At 56.4% G+C, this 15,105-nt stretch overlaps 7 protein-coding genes across 7 annotated transcripts; 3 read left to right on the top strand and 4 right to left on the bottom strand.

The window, feature by feature from the left end:
* Positions 1–31: 31 nt before the first annotated feature.
* Positions 32–1,551, bottom strand: VTJ04DRAFT_4116 (uncharacterized protein; the record flags this gene model as incomplete). Its single annotated transcript, XM_069362091.1, has 3 exons — positions 32–145; positions 207–1,091; positions 1,147–1,551. 3 exons carry the CDS (start codon positions 1,549–1,551, stop codon positions 32–34), a joined length of 1,404 nt encoding a protein of 467 aa, XP_069219072.1.
* A 602-nt stretch (positions 1,552–2,153) lies between these two features.
* VTJ04DRAFT_4115 (uncharacterized protein) lies at positions 2,154–3,296 on the top strand (the record flags this gene model as incomplete). Its single annotated transcript, XM_069362090.1, has 2 exons — positions 2,154–2,863; positions 2,921–3,296. 2 exons carry the CDS (start codon positions 2,154–2,156, stop codon positions 3,294–3,296), a joined length of 1,086 nt encoding a protein of 361 aa, XP_069219071.1.
* A 447-nt stretch (positions 3,297–3,743) lies between these two features.
* Positions 3,744–5,430, bottom strand: VTJ04DRAFT_4114 (uncharacterized protein; the record flags this gene model as incomplete). The annotated part of the gene is made up of 3 exons (XM_069362089.1): positions 3,744–5,184; positions 5,242–5,310; positions 5,369–5,430. The coding sequence occupies 3 exons, from the start codon at positions 5,428–5,430 to the stop codon at positions 3,744–3,746; spliced, it is 1,572 nt and encodes a 523-aa protein (XP_069219070.1).
* Positions 5,431–5,822: 392 nt separating this feature from the next.
* VTJ04DRAFT_4113 (uncharacterized protein) lies at positions 5,823–6,826 on the bottom strand (the record flags this gene model as incomplete). Its single annotated transcript, XM_069362088.1, has 2 exons — positions 5,823–6,569; positions 6,671–6,826. The coding sequence occupies 2 exons, from the start codon at positions 6,824–6,826 to the stop codon at positions 5,823–5,825; spliced, it is 903 nt and encodes a 300-aa protein (XP_069219069.1).
* A 1,158-nt stretch (positions 6,827–7,984) lies between these two features.
* VTJ04DRAFT_4112 (uncharacterized protein) lies at positions 7,985–9,148 on the top strand (the record flags this gene model as incomplete). The annotated part of the gene is made up of 2 exons (XM_069362087.1): positions 7,985–8,001; positions 8,077–9,148. 2 exons carry the CDS (start codon positions 7,985–7,987, stop codon positions 9,146–9,148), a joined length of 1,089 nt encoding a protein of 362 aa, XP_069219068.1.
* Positions 9,149–9,652: 504 nt separating this feature from the next.
* Positions 9,653–12,090, bottom strand: VTJ04DRAFT_4111 (uncharacterized protein; the record flags this gene model as incomplete). The annotated part of the gene is made up of 3 exons (XM_069362086.1): positions 9,653–10,211; positions 10,272–11,721; positions 11,784–12,090. The coding sequence occupies 3 exons, from the start codon at positions 12,088–12,090 to the stop codon at positions 9,653–9,655; spliced, it is 2,316 nt and encodes a 771-aa protein (XP_069219067.1).
* Positions 12,091–13,480: 1,390 nt separating this feature from the next.
* On the top strand, positions 13,481–15,054 carry VTJ04DRAFT_4110 (uncharacterized protein; the record flags this gene model as incomplete). The annotated part of the gene is made up of 3 exons (XM_069362085.1): positions 13,481–13,713; positions 13,811–14,054; positions 14,110–15,054. 3 exons carry the CDS (start codon positions 13,481–13,483, stop codon positions 15,052–15,054), a joined length of 1,422 nt encoding a protein of 473 aa, XP_069219066.1.
* Between the last annotated feature and the right edge of the window lie 51 nt (positions 15,055–15,105).

Below are 15,105 nucleotides of genomic sequence, written 5' to 3'. Positions count from 1 at the left end.
ACCGCGGTGGACCAGACACTCGCGCCGCTCCCTACTTGGGATAATCCTTCAAATGATAGCTCTTCAACTTGACGAATTGGTCGAAGCCATATCTGCTCAATGTCACGCCCTTTCCAGAGTTCTTCCACCCTGTCCAGGCAAGGTCCTGTCTCGGTGTCAGCGGATCATGCTCCGGCCTAGCAAACCTCGATGCAAGCCACACTTACAGGACTCGGATAGTCGCACCGATTGACGAAAACGGTGCCAGCCTCGACTTGCTCAACAAGCTCGTATCCCCTCGCGGTGTCCTTGGTCCAGATACTGGCCGTCAGTCCGAACTCGCTGTCGTTCATCAGCTGCACGGCCTCTTCGTCGCCCTTGACCTTCATGACCGGGATGACCGGCCCAAACGTCTCATCCTTCATGACCTTCATGTCATGGTTGACATTGATGAGCAGCGTTGGTGGCACGAAATTTCCCTTATCCGGCAGTTTGGAAAAGGTCTCATTTTCCGGAGTGGCATTGACGGCGCCCTTGTCCAGGGCGTCTTGTATGTGCGCTTGAATGGTCTCCTTAGCCCTCTTCGAGATAACAGGGCCTAGGTGCGTTGTTGGATCAAGCGGATCGCCGAGCCGGTAACCTTTGAGAACGTTCTGGATGGCGGCAACAAAGGCGTCATGGATGGCCTCGTCGACGTAGACCCGCTCAATGGAGCAGCAGCTCTGACCCGAGTTGAACACGGCGCCGTCCACAATCTCCTCAGCAGCCCACGCGATGTCGACGTCTTTTCGGACGTAGGCAGGATCCTTGCCGCCGAGTTCCAGGCCGACGTTGACGATCCGTTCCGAAGCAGACCGTTGGACTGACAGGCCCCCGGCGACGGAGCCTGTAAAGCAGACCAAGGCGATCCTTGGGTCCTTCACGATCAAGTCAATGATGGAGGGGGATCCAGAGTGGAAGTACTGGAGTACACCATCTGGAAGGCCGGCTTCGGCGAGAGCTTTTGCGACCTGCTCGACGATGGTGGGTGTCTGAGGCGAAGGCTTCAAGATGACCGAGTTGCCAGAGAGGAGAGCGGGTATCAATGCATTGACGAGGATTAGGTACGGGTACTGTGTACGTTAGTACGAGCCGGCAAAGCCGAGACCTTCTTGTCCCTCGACGTACGTTCCAAGCAAAGATGATCAAGACAGGGCCCACGGGGACCTTGCGGATGAAGCGCTTGAACCCCGCCTCGGGTTCCCCTGGCGTATCCTGGAGCACCTCATCGCTAACTTTGAGAAGGAACTCTGCTCGCTTGATTGCTGTCCCGATCTCCTTGGGCGTGTAAGCGATGGGCCTGCCCATCTGTACTGTCAACTCGTTGGCCAGTTCATCTTTCTTCTGGTCGAGAATGGCCAAGGCCTTCTTGATAATGTCTTTCCGTTCTTGCAGGGTGGTTTTGCGCCATGTCGCGAAAGCTTGCGTCGCGATCTCGGGGAGCTTCTTGATCTCTTCGGGAGAGATTCCGTTGCGAGTGAGGATGGGCTCATCTGTGGTGGGTGAGATGGTTGTGATGACCTCGCCCGACATGGTGCCTAGGCCTGATTTTCGTTTGTACTGAGCGAGAACTTCTTCTGTAGGTAAGTTGGCGGTGTAGGACTTGAGGCCTGAACTTCCAGTTTACACTTATCCAAATACCTGAATATGGAACGGCAGCTCCAATCGAGGAGGGAGCACCTCGGTTCACCTTGATGGCCCCCCTCCTCGCAGCTGCCCCTCCAGAGGAACCGTTGCAAGCCGATTGATAAGCTGATAAGAGATACGATTCGGAAGCAAGGATCAGGATCTATCCGTGACCTCTGGGTACTTGGCAAAAGCATCAGAGGTCTCGACATGTTCCCGATTATGGCGAGGGGCCATAAGGATGAGGAATGAAAACACATGGGACAGAGGCCCGCAATGTTATGAAGGCAATAACGTTCGTAGATATCCTCCGATGTGGCTGTAAATTGCTGTTTTAATTCTCCAGCTGCGTCTCCAAATGTCCCAGTTTGTGGCGCACGGACCACCTTTTCGCAGTTCCTGGAATTTTTTGGACAACAGACATTCATCCGTCCCAAAACCTCGAACTTCACAGTTCTGCCAGAGTGCACCTCCATCCACCACAGCGCCGGCCCTCCCAGTTTCCCACAATGCCCTCCGATAAGCGCAACCAATTCCTCGACGCTGGCGACAGCGACGATGATCTCGACCGCGGGTCCGAGTCCGAAGACGATCTCCAAAAGGGCGGGCGCAGCGCCAAGCGCAGGAGAGTCGAGCACGACAGCGATGACAGCGGCTCGGAGGGCCTGAGCGACGGGGAAGGCTCAGAGGTCGAGGACGGAATCGGCGAAGCAAAGGACGACGAGGATGGTGGAGCAAGCCTCAAGAAGGATCCCCAGACAGCCTCCGAGAACACTGCCAAGGAGAACCCAACCGGTGACAACAAGGAAACAAACAAGAAAGACAAAAAGGACGCCTCCTCCGACCTGCCCGGCGTCACCAAGCCTCTCACCAAAAAGAACCTCATCACCACCGAAGCTGCGATCCGCAAATCGGGCGTCATCTACCTGTCTCGCATCCCGCCCTTCATGAAGCCGCACAAGCTGCGCTCCCTTCTCGAGCCATACGGCAAGATCAACCGCATTTTCCTGGCCCCAGAAGACCCTGCCGCACACAGCAGGCGCGTGCGAGCCGGCGGAAACAAGAAGCGCAGCTACACCGAGGGCTGGGTCGAGTTCGTGAAGAAGAAAGATGCGAAGAAGGCTTGCGATTTGTTGAACGCGCAGATCATTGGTGGAAAGAAGGGGAGTTGGTATCACGATGATGTGTGGTGTATGAAATATCTGAAGGGGTTCAAGTGGTACGTGTCTTTTCTTGTCCTCATATACCATGGAGCGATTGTGCTGACAGAGACAAGGCATCATCTCACGGAGCAAATCGCCGCCGAAAACGCCGAGCGCGCGGCTCGCATGCGCGCCGAAATTGCCCGCTCGACGCGCGAGAACAAGGAGTTCGTGCGCAACATCGAGAAGGCCAAGGTGTTGAACGGTATCGAGGCAAAGAAGGCGGCCAAACAGCAAAAGAAAACGTTTTCGGATGATGGGGAGGGGACAGGCGGAGACGGGGAGAAAGGCGGTAGGGGGGAGGAAAGGGAGGATGATGCTCCAGAACTGGTGGATACGGAAAAGAAGAGGAGGAGGACGTTCAAGCAGATTCCCCTGGCCAAGAAGCGGAAAGGGGAAGAGGTTCAACAGTCAGAGCAGGTGCAAAGAGTGCTCAGCAAGATCTTTTGACCTGTGTCCTCTCTTCCCAATTCTGGGTCCTCAGTTCTGCTTCCATTCTCCAGTTTTTAATACCCATGGCCTGTATAGCGGCAAAATACCATTGTATCGGCTTGCCTAGTCGAAGATCGGCATGCTTCCCGTTCTCAACCTCCCAGTCCAGCCTGGCTTTCTCAAGCAAAACCCCGTGTACTCGTAGTCAGTCCATCTCCCCTGAAGACAATATCACAGCAACAATGATGAAGACGTTGAACAGTAATTTATGAGCTTCACAGGTCGGGGCTCGCTTTTCCTTTCTCATTCCTGTCAACACCACCATGCCCGATCAACCTAAGGTACCTAAAAAAGAAAGGTATAATTCTCCCACAGCCCAGGATATAGGACGACCAACCCATTCTGAAGATTACTCATGAAACCATCCCGTCACCCAACCCCCAGTCAACCATGGCCACCACGGCCTTACTGCATCTCGTCATCCTTGATCTCCAAGTCATCAAAGTCATCCAGCAACTCGTCCATGTTAATCTTGGGGACGTCGTCATCCTCATCCATGTCCTCCGTCTCCGCGATACTCATGGCATCCACATCCCGTTGTTGCGGCTCCTTCTTCTTGGCGTTCTTGTACAAAGCCAGCGCAGCGCGCAGCTCCTCATCCTCCTCCACATCGCGCAAGAACTGCTCATAATCGGCATCGATCTTGGCTTGTTCGGACGGCTTGGCGCGCAGCTCCCCTTCGTCCTTGGCCATGCGCTTGAGCTTCCAGTTGCGATGCTTGTTCTTGCGGCGGTTGGGGTAGTGTTTGCGCACGAGGACGACGTCGGGAACAGTGGAGCCGTAGGCGCGCGAGTTCTCGATGGCGTCGAGGGCTTCCGAGTTGAAGTTGGAGCCCGTTAGCATATACCCCAGGACCGAGTCTCCCGGCTTGAGCAGGGCGCCGAGGTGAGTGCGGCAAAAGTAGGTGTTGTCGTTGACGCCCAAGTCGCTGGCGCGCGCAACAGTGGCTTCTCCAAGCACCCATTTGCCCTTGCGCACGCCGGTGGGCTCAATGTCCATGACGATGAACTCGACGAGTTCCGTGGTGCCGGCGAGCGGTTGGAAGGGAGCGCGCCAATACTGATCGGAACTGAGTTCGGCAGTTTGCAAGGTGTTGGGGTCGAGGAGGTTGACGGATGTGCCTATCCTCCAGCAAAGAACGAGGGGCGCGATAGTACCGACAGCCTTGGCGAGTTTAAGAGGCAGGGCCACGAGGTCATCGCGGCACACAGGGACGATTTCCGCAGAGAAGTTGAACTTGTACTGCTTGTTGCCCGTGTGGGTGTCTTGCGAAATGAGGTGCCTCGACTCCTTGACGAATACGGGGACGACGGATTTCAGGAAGCTGACAAAGGCTTCAGCCTGGTTGCGGTGGGCAAAGAAAAAGTCGATTCCGTCCTTCTCCTCCTTGATGTTGATGGTGTCTTTATGCGCCTGATGCTTGAGGATAAGCTGCTCCAGGAAGAGGAATGTCCTCTTGTGCGTAACCTTCTGGCGCACCTGGACGCAAGCACGCCAAACGTTGGCCGTGTACGACTTTGCGCACTCCCGGCATTGTTGATAGACGACAACATAGACCACCTCGAAGCTTTGTTGCATCAAGACGCCCTCGGCGACGGCATCTTGGACGGTGATCTTGACCTTGATACGGCGCGAATGGGGTTCGGTCCAGACGAAGCGAGCGTCGATGATGCGAACCTTTCCGAGGTTTCGTAACCGCTTCAGGCAGAGCGACAGCAACTCTCTTGATTCGGGGGCGGCAACAACCCAGGTATTGGGAGGCATCAGCCATCGGTCGCAGTCTCGGCATGTTTGTAGGGTGCCTTCGCGGGGAATGCCTTGTGAGATGTCGACGGTGGATTTGATGCTGCGTATTGTTAGAGACTTGGCTGGCCATACAGTCATGTCGCCCGACGAGACATACCAGTCGTAGCAGAGGGCGCCCGTGGATGATGTCCCATCGATCGGGGCACCGCAGTTACAGCAGAGAATACTAAATCGTTGTCAGGATCCAACGCCCCCATCACCGATCGCCACGAACCCCGACTCACGTTGCGCCTGTCCGGGCGGTGCCCATCAGCGGGGCCATGCCCATGGGAGAGTCGAGATCCATGATGGTTGCCTTGCTCGTACTCGATTTGAAGTGTCGATGTTTCAAGGCCTGCACTCGAGAAACGTATTGTCTTCAAATATTAAACCAGGAAGCACTGGTAGGTTGGGGATGTTTGAAGGTTTGGTTTCTGCTTTTACTCGGTCATGGCGGGGCATGAACTTTTTCGTAAATTTTGGCCGGCCGCTCTTGCACCCTGATGCCCCGCGTTGCTTGATAAGCAGTTTATCGCCAGTTGGGATCCACTTCTAAATCTTGGCCCCACAAGGATCCGGCCGGGCCACCGCGGTCACCGACGGAACCGACGCATTGCCCAAAAAGAGGAAGAGGAGCTCCGGGCTCTCCTCGGTCAGTCGTCGGTGAGACCACCCTTTCTCATTTCATTTTCGCCATCCTCATGAACCTCTCCCGCCCTGAAAACTCAAGCTGTAGCCTCCCGTCTTTTCATCCTTCACCATCTTGAAGTTGTCTGTCGACAACCCAAACGGCCTCAGCAAGCCATTCCCCAGATCCTTCAACTTGGACCACATCTCGGCCGTCTCCTTTTCCTGCGCGGCCTTTGCACGGGGTGGGAGCGCTCTTAACTGCGCCTGCACAATCCTCCGGTCCGTCGCTCCCAGAGTTTTGTCCATTTGCTCAAGGCGTTTGTAGTCCTCAATCGCCCCCTCCAAGTTCGCCCATCCGCCGAGTTCGCTCCGTGCCCGCGCTCGTCGCATGAGGGCTTTGGCGCGAATCCGGAGAATGTCGTCCTGACGTTTGAGTCGCGCCGCGGCTGAAGAGTCCGGAGATGTAGGGGAGAGCGCAGGGCCGGCGTTGGCGGCGCCAAGGCTGATCATCTCGGCTTCAGAACCGGCGGTGTTTGCTTGTTCGGATTTTATCTTCTCTTCGGCCTCTTTCTCCTCCCGCTCCAACCTGTCCAGACCGTCTAGAGCCGCAGTGGCGCTGTTAACAGCCTCCTTCCACTCTTCCAGCTTCAAGTGACATGCAGCCATGTTGGACCGCAGCACCGCCAACTCGTAGTCGAGATAGTTGGGGCACACGGCCACGGCCTGTTCGTACTTGGTCAGGGCCATGTCGTACTTGCCCGACGCGAAGAGCATGTTTGCCTCGGTCTTGTGTGAGTTGGACTCTTCGAGGAGGGTCTGCTACCACAAGGCGAGTCGTATGGCGCAAGGTGTGTCAGTGGTGAGGTGCTCGATGATGTGGGCGTTCATGGGAGGTAGGCATATCAGGGGCGACTTGCCGCTTCCTCCTCCGGACTGAACCTTTCATGCTTGATAAGACCATCGCTACCACCAGCGTCTGCTTCCGGCCTTGCATCGGGACTGTTGCTCGTCGGGGCCGAGGGATTTGCGGGCTGAGCCGGCGCCGAGCTGCTGCCTCCCGTTGGACTTGACATCTCGAAACCCAACTGCCTTAGCTCGAGGGTCCTGAGCAGGCCAAGAGCCACGATCCAACCGCGAAAGATAACGTCGGGTAGACGGGAAGTTCCGGAGGTAGCGAAGAGGTCCTGAGGAAGAGGCGTCGACAGGGGGCCCTTCCCTCGCACACAGGCGTCCGTTGTTTATGCAATTCACAACAGGAATTCAGTCCGTCGGGCCCAGTAAGGGGCCGGCAGCCAGCCTATGTCAAGTTCGCGTCAACTGTCTTGCTTGTGAACGAAGGGTTGAGCATACAATGCGACGCTGTGCTTCGTCGATGCTCGGCTTTGCTCGGCGTGGCTCCGCCAGTTGGGCAATCAGCGGGGCTAGCCGGGAAACGTGGAGCCCTTGGAGCTGGAGGCGGCGGTTTTGGAAACATGGAAAACCGGGTTAGCAACCCTGGAAGCATGTGCGGCTTGCAGTACTTGCAGGACCTCCAAACCCCTGAACGGCCGAAAACAAAGCCGCCTCCCGTCATCCGCATCCCATCTCAACGACATATGCACATGGCTCGGCCGAGCAACCATTGACAAATCAGATGAGTAAAATGGTGTTGTTGGCATGTCTCGCCCGGTCATAGTGTCCAATCTCGGGGAGAAAAAAAATCGAGAAAAGAGGGACGTCTGAGATATCCTGGTCTCCTGCCCCCGATGACAACCGTTGAAGCCCGAGTGTAGAACGTGAACCTTTATTGCTTATTGACATGAGAGATGGTCAAATCCCCGCAATTCTCCCAACCGGGAGCTGGAGTGACCATCTGCAGGGAACAACCCACAATCAGATGGCATCCCTCTGGCCGTTCGGACTGTTTGATGTGGCTGCCGATGTGTCCAGTGCTCCTGGTCTGCTTAGGTTTCCTGCCTAAGTTTCACCGATCGACAAATCCATGATACCATTGTAAAGATTAGGTTTACCATATCAGTTGCAGCACAAAACCTTAGATATCGCCGATTGACCGACTGTGGATCTTCGCACTTTGCCATCTATAAAATCTGGATCTCTTTTCGACTTTCAATTCTTCGACCATTTCCCTACCATCTCCACACCCTCAACCTTCTTGCTCTGGGCGACCCTGAAAACCGCGCTTCATCTTTGGCTCCTTCACATCGACAGAACAGAGAACATCACTCATTACCATGGCGCCCAAAACTGAGTGAGTCAACTTCGAATCTTCGTCCACATAAAACCCGGCTCTCTCCAATCGAGGCGAATTGCTAATGCCTTCCAGCTTCCCTCCCGTCCGTGCCTGTCTATTCGACATGGACGGGCTGCTGCTCGACACCGAGGACCTCTACACTCTCTGCATCAATCTGATTCTCGAAAAGTACCAGCGTCCGAAGCTGCCTTGGAGTATCAAGGCGAAGCTCCAAGGTCGTCCGGGTCCTGTCGCGAACAAGCTCTTCCAGGACTGGGCTCAGCTTCCCATCTCCCACGAAGAGTATGTGAAGGAGTACTACGATCTCCAAGCTCAGATCTTCCCGAACACCAAGCCGCTCCCGGGCGTCCCCGAGCTACTTGCCAACCTTGGTCGCACCCGGTACTGGGATCTCCAGCGCGAAAAGGCCACCGCAAATGGGTCGGCCAATGGCACCACCAATGGTGTGCTCAAGGACGTCACGAACAGCGCCACCAACGGCCAGACCAACGGCTCTGCCAAATCCAACGGTGTTACGAACGGCGCCAATGGAGCGACCAAGACGCCCCACCGCGTCCACATCGCCCTTGCCACCTCCGCCCACGAGAGCAACTTCAAGCTGAAGACTTCCCACCTCACGGAACTCTTCTCCGTCTTCGAGGCACCGCGCCGTGTCCTCGGCGATGACCCACGCATCCCTCCTGGCCGCGGCAAACCTCTTCCCGACATCTACCTTCTTGCGCTGAAAACGATCAACGACTCTCTTCCTGCCGGCGAAAAGCCCATCACGCCAGAGGAGTGCCTGGTCTTTGAGGATTCCGTGCCCGGCGTTGAGGCTGGTCGCAGGGCCGGAATGCGGGTCGTTTGGGTTCCTCACCCGATGCTCAAGAAGGAATACGAGGGCCGCGAGAAGGAAGTTCTGGCAGGGAGGACCATGGAAGCGGGCGAGGTGGATTTGCATCAGCTTGGCGAGATCGACGATGGCTGGGCCGAGTACCTGCCAAGCCTGGAGAACTTTCCCTACGAGAAGTACGGCATTGTCGTCCCCCCACCGGAGGTTGAAGACGAGCTTGCCATGATTGAGACGGGGAAGATTTCGGAGGGCGAGGTCATGCAGGTCGTGAAGACCACCACGGCGGCGAAGGCGCTTGAGTCGGCAGCTTGAAGGGTGGTGGAGCTCACAGCTTGGGAAAAAGGACAGTGTTCGGTGTTTTTGTAATGAAGGAAAATGACTTCGAGGATGGATGGGCGTTCTTAGACGGGGATATAATGAGGGTCAGAGATGGCAAGCCAAGCAAATCCGGCACCTGCGCCAACGACATGAAACGGACCAAAGGCTGAGCACTCAAGACAACTTCCTGAGGGAAGGAAACGGAAAATGCATCAAAGATACCATAGACTTAATAGACCAGATGTCGGGTTCAGCCACGTACTATTTGTTTGCTATCGGCTGGACAACCTTGTCCGCCAACATCCTCGAACACTGTCCAACACAAGATCCAATCCATGCGCACAAACTCCCTCGCAGAAGGTAATGATGCCATACAATAATATTACAGTGTTCGATAGGTAGGGTACTCGTAAGGTATGCCAGAGCATTATGCCCTCTAGCTTGTTCGCAATCACCGACCAACCTCATACTCTCATCCTGAGACTCCCACATCAACACTCATCCCCAGTCCCTTGACCCTCTTTCGTTGTTCCTTCCGTCTCCTATCGCGAACGCCATATCCCCAAGCCCAATATGTTGCCCCATCTTTCCTTCAGGCACCAAACTCAACCCTGCCAAGCCCATTGCAACCGTTGATCCTCCAGCTCTCCCCAAAGCCTTTCCCGACTCATCCCCTCCCGCAATATTTCCATGCCCCCATTGCATCTTCAACTCCTCCATCACCCTTCCCAACCTCCATCCTGTCTCTTTCCCCACCCTCTCTAACAAGTTCAACACCTCTTTCCTCTCCTTAGGGTCTTCCAACGCTGGGCTGACCACCTCTAGACACCTGATAGCCAGGCGCACAACGCCGCGGTCCCTGTCGCGGTCCAGTCGGGAGTGTGCGACGACGCCACACACGTGGTGGGCGTGGTGCAGTCTCGAAGTGAGGTTTTCACGAGACGCGGCACGCGGATCGCCACCCGTGGTCTTGCGATCGAGAGGGTGGGTTTGGGCGAGGAGGGCCATGGCTGTGTGGTAAAAGAGACGGCCTAGTTTGGCGGGGGATTTTATCAGCCTGTCGGGTGGGTTAGTAACGGCTGTGGTTCGAACACCAAGATCATGTCTTTGAACTTACCAAACATTAGGAAACAAACTTGTCGCCGATGGGCCGGGGGAGTACCCGTATGGCCGCATCGATCTTGGACAGTTGGAATTCCACGCATTGCACATATTCTGCAGCCGCCTCCACTCCGAGAACCTCGCCTGCAATCTAACCTGCTCATCATGGGGCGACGGCTCCTGAAACTGCGGCGTGTTGGCCCGAAAGTTGGCCACCTTGGCCATGATGTAGAAGATCCGATGTACCCAGAGCTCCTCGTCTCCTCCTTCCGCCCCATCCATAACGCTGGCACCCGGAAGCATCCGGCTCTGGCTGTCTCCCCGAGCAATCCTCCAGACGTCGTCGCTCCCAATAACACTGCGACTCCCACTCTTGCTGCTTGCAGCACCAAGCGATGCGAACTCGAGATCCAGCCCCCACTGATCCGGGTCCCAGGCTGTCGGCCAGCCGAAGGACAGACAGCTGAGCACTTCCATCCCAACATTAACCCAAAAGCAGGCTGCACCTAGACCGCCCGAGGATGCATCCCAGCCACACTCCATCAACAACGCACGCGTACTCGCGATGTGTTGCATCCTCTGGGCGGGGTTGTCGGTCATGATATCATAGGCATTCAGCACCACGGCAGTGAGAGCGCACTCGGTCAGATCGCGATTCCGCTCCTGCTGGCAGCGCTGCAATTCGCCCGAGGCCAAGCCGTAGTAGTAATCGGCCTTTTCCTGGTCCCCAGCGCCCGTCAAGGCGAGGTGCTGTGCACCACAGGCCAACAAGGCATTGAACAGCATGGGCTGTTTCAGGGCCAGGTACGGCACTACGTTGGTGAAGTGCTTGTCCTTGTCGAGGGCGTCCATCCAGATGGCAACCTCGTCGACGAAGACTTGCATGAGATGAATTTCGTCGTCGGTGTTGAGGTAGTCGCGCTCGCCGGTGGTCGTTTCGCTGGAGGGGGTCATAAGGCCGCTGGGGGTGCTGAATCGTGGGGCCACGGAGCTCGGGCGAAAGGCGACAGGGAGGGGAAGCATGGGACTTTGTGGAATGCATGGTGATAAGACCATAGGGTCGCCGTCGGTTTTGTGGCTACCCGGCTCGTGCTGAATGGGTTCCTCTGGGATGACGTCCCGCGTGCGAAGGAAGCTCCCCGTGAAGGCATCTACGCTGCGTAGAGCAAAGTCGTGCGTTTGAGATGAGGGAGCAAATGGGTTGGGATGTGGCGGGTAGATTGTGTTGTTTGAGTGAGTCAGGCCTTGGTCGTAACCATCATTTGATGGCGCCATCCCCGGCTGCTGCTCATGGCTGTTGTTGGGTTCAGCCGAAGCACTGGCTCCGGATCCATGCTGAGGGTTGCTGGTCTGGATTGGCGACCCATCGCCTCCCGGGCTGATAGGAGAGACATCGGCCCCAGGATATCGGCCGAGACCGCCTTCATACTCGGCAGCAATGGAGCGCGACTCATCCAGAATTTGGACTGAGGCGACGGCGATGCGGGTCAGCGAGCGTTTGGAGGATCGAAGTGAGGGGCGAACCTACAAGACCAGTCGGACGTCGACGGAAGACAGGGAGGTTCTCCGACTTGGATATCAATGAAGTTGAGCCGAATGCCGCGACGACACTCACGATTGCTCCTCTGGCAGTTGTTGCAGTCCGGGACGGCCTCGTCGCATTTGAGATGGCGCTCACGGCATGTGAGGCATCCGGTGCGCACCCGCTTAGACTTGCCGGGAGCGGGACTTGGCGATGCCCGCGATCTGGATGGGATGGCAATCGATTGCGACCGGGGCCGGTGTCCGGCTCGGGGCGGTCGAGAATGAGATCGAGACCGGCGCCCGGCGTTCATCTTGCCGTGACGCTGGTGGTGGCGCCGATGATGTCGTGCCCACGGCTGAATGGGCTACCAAAGAATCTCGCTGCTGGCTTGGACTGCGGCCCGAGACAGACAGAGGAGGCCGGACGGAAATGTGAAAAGGGGAGAAGGTAGTGATTGCTTCTAAGTGGTCCAGGAACTCTGGTTACAACGTCCTACCAGCGGGTGCACGGATTCGGATTGATTGCCGTGGGGTCTGGTAAGTAGAGCTGTGATGCTGCTGCAGCCATCCAGCCTAAGCTGGGGTCAACGTTGGCACGCGGGCCACTTGAAGAGAGTGGCAGGCGGTTGAGGCTGCGGACAAGCTGCAGGGCCAAGAGCGTCTCGAGTGTTTCAGCGCTCCAAGCCCATCTTCCGGCGCGTTTCCAGTCGAATGCCACCCTCCCAGGCCATGTTTGACGGCCAAAGACGCAGCGTCGCACGGATGCTATGCTGCCCTCGTAAAGGGGGGCGCAGGCTAAGGGAGTTAGCGCGGCGGGAGAAGCACTGGAGAAGGATAATTACAAGCCCATTGCTTGTTCAAGCCCAAACGATCAAGCTCGGCTGCAGATGGGAAGTCCCGAGACTGGGGCTGTCTGTGTTACCAGTTCACCCAAGCGGTCGGATGGGAAGATGCGCTTTCACCGTGACAGTATGTAGCTACCTCAGGTAGGTAGGTACGTGTCTAGATGCCCGTGCATGTTTTCGTGAGGGGTGTCCGATGGAGAGCAGGGGAGGAGGTCAAGGCGAAGGAGATTAGCGTCGCCCACGAGAGGCTTGTCCATGGGTGCGCATAGTGTACTTAAACGTTGGCCGGTGGAACATTCCACACTGGGAGGTATAGGCCAGTAAAAGCAAATAAATACAGCACTTAGACTGAGTGATGGGGATTCTCTTTTGCGACCTTTAAGCAATATGGCCCTAGATGCTGTGCCTTGACTAGTTGTGTCATGGTGGGCTTCAGGTTTTCGGAAAAGACTGGACGATGAAGGACCACGCCCGGACTGCCTGTTTGGGCAGTTGTTACGGTAAATACCGTAAACCGTTTCGTCGCATCGCGAAACTCCTGGACCCACAGCCCTGTGCACCGTCGGCTCGGCCTGCCGTTTACGATTTCTGTAGGGACTAGCTTCTTGTCTTCGATCTCTTCGATTTTTGGCTTAGATTTTTTTGTTGGTGCGACTTGACATCCTGTCGACATCGGGACCGTCTTGCAGATCGGTTGCCCCACATTCACTCGGTCACGGCATCCTGAACCCGGCCTTGGCAGCCAGATACTCCAGAGTGTGCTCCGTACCTGGCCATTCGTGTGGGACGATCGCCGACTTCCAGGTGTCTGGGGACTGACGTCTATCTATCCAACTCTGCTACCCCATTTACAGCCATGGCATCCAGCCAGGATGGACGTCCCCCACAGCCGAAATCCATCCTTCGCGGCCACAAAGCCCAGGTCCATACCGCGGCTTTCATACGAGGCAACGAGCGCCTTGTGACGGGGGATGGTGATGGTTTCGTCGTCGTCTGGGATCTCGCCATCATGCGACCTCGCGCCGTGTGGCAGGCCCATAACAACTCCATCCTGGGCACCGCGGGGTTGGGCCGCGACAGGCTGATTACGTAGGTACAGTCCTGCATGTGATGTCGATGCCAGCTTCTGTTTTTGTCCACATGTACCTCGAGATATTGTCAGATGCTGAGACGGTAGGTGCCGCAGCCATGCACGAGATAACAAGCTCATCGTCTGGAATTTCTCGGCCGATGAGGAGAAGCGGCTCAGCACTTGTTTGCCGTTAGACGTGTCGCCAGAGCCACGGCCTCAGCCACCCATGCTTCATGCGCTCAAGGTCAACACCATGAATTTTTGCTCGTTTTCCCACTGCCCAGCGACTCCTACCGACAAGGCCTCGGACGCTGCCGAAATTTTGGTCGCTGTACCGAACACTCTCGCTTCCGAAGCCGTAGGTTTGCCACATCAAGTGGTTCTCGTGGATTCTCAGCCGCTGACTGCCCTAGATCGACATCTTCCACCTCCCCTCCCAAGACCTTCGACACACTATCAAGCTCGGGGAGAAGAACGGCATGGTCATGGCCCTCTCGCTCTTCCATGTTGATGAGGTCTTGACACTCGTGGCTGGTTACGAAAACGGCATGGCCGTTATGGCCCAACTCGATCCTAAGGGAACCTGGGTCACCCGGTACCAGGCACAAACCCATTCCCAGCCCATTCTCTCTCTCGACGTCTCTCCCAAACTGGACTTTTTCATCACATCCGGCGCGGATGCCATCATCGCAAAACATCCCATCCCCACCACATCAACGTCACAACCAACCCCCTCTCCGCCAACCACTACCAACCCATCCAACGCCGACCCCGTCGGTACCACACCCTCTTCCCCTCCTTCTGCTCATCATCCAGCATCACCAAGTCAGCCAAATCCAAGCAAGTCCCTCCTCGCCGCCGCCCTCGCCAACGCCGCCCCAGCTCCTCCATCCTTATCACCATCACCAACGCTCATCCCAGAAAAACCCATCCTCGAATCGACACCTATAAAGAAAGTCAACACCAAACATGCGGGCCAGCAGTCTCTCCGTATCCGATCCGACGGAGCCATCTTTGCCACCGCTGGCTGGGACGCTCGGGTGCGTGTCTACTCGACAAAAACGCTGGCAGAGGTGGCGGTGTGTAAGTGGCACGAGGCAGGGTGTTATGCAGTTGCTTTTGCGGATGTATTGGCTTCCTCTGCTGAGGAATCATCGCCGGCCGCTTCAGGTGCGAAAGGACAGCTAGAAGGTTGTGGAACTGGTGAGGTCGGCTCAAGAACAAGAGACATTGTGCCGGTGGTACCTAAGCTTGTTGCCGTGACCGTTAGCGAGAGGAGGATGAGACAGGCACGGAGGGCACACTGGTTGGCAGCAGGGAGTAAGGATGGGAAAGTGAGTTTGTGGGATGTGTTTTAACTAGAGCCAGACCATCGACCCCGTGGTGGCTATGAGGGCGGTCACCTCGCG

This window comes from Mycothermus thermophilus (assembly GCF_041956435.1).
Source record: "Mycothermus thermophilus strain CBS 625.91 unplaced genomic scaffold VTJ04scaffold_3, whole genome shotgun sequence".
Taxonomy (NCBI): domain Eukaryota; kingdom Fungi; phylum Ascomycota; class Sordariomycetes; order Sordariales; family Chaetomiaceae; genus Mycothermus; species Mycothermus thermophilus.
This window is presented reverse-complemented; position numbering and strand designations above follow the sequence as displayed.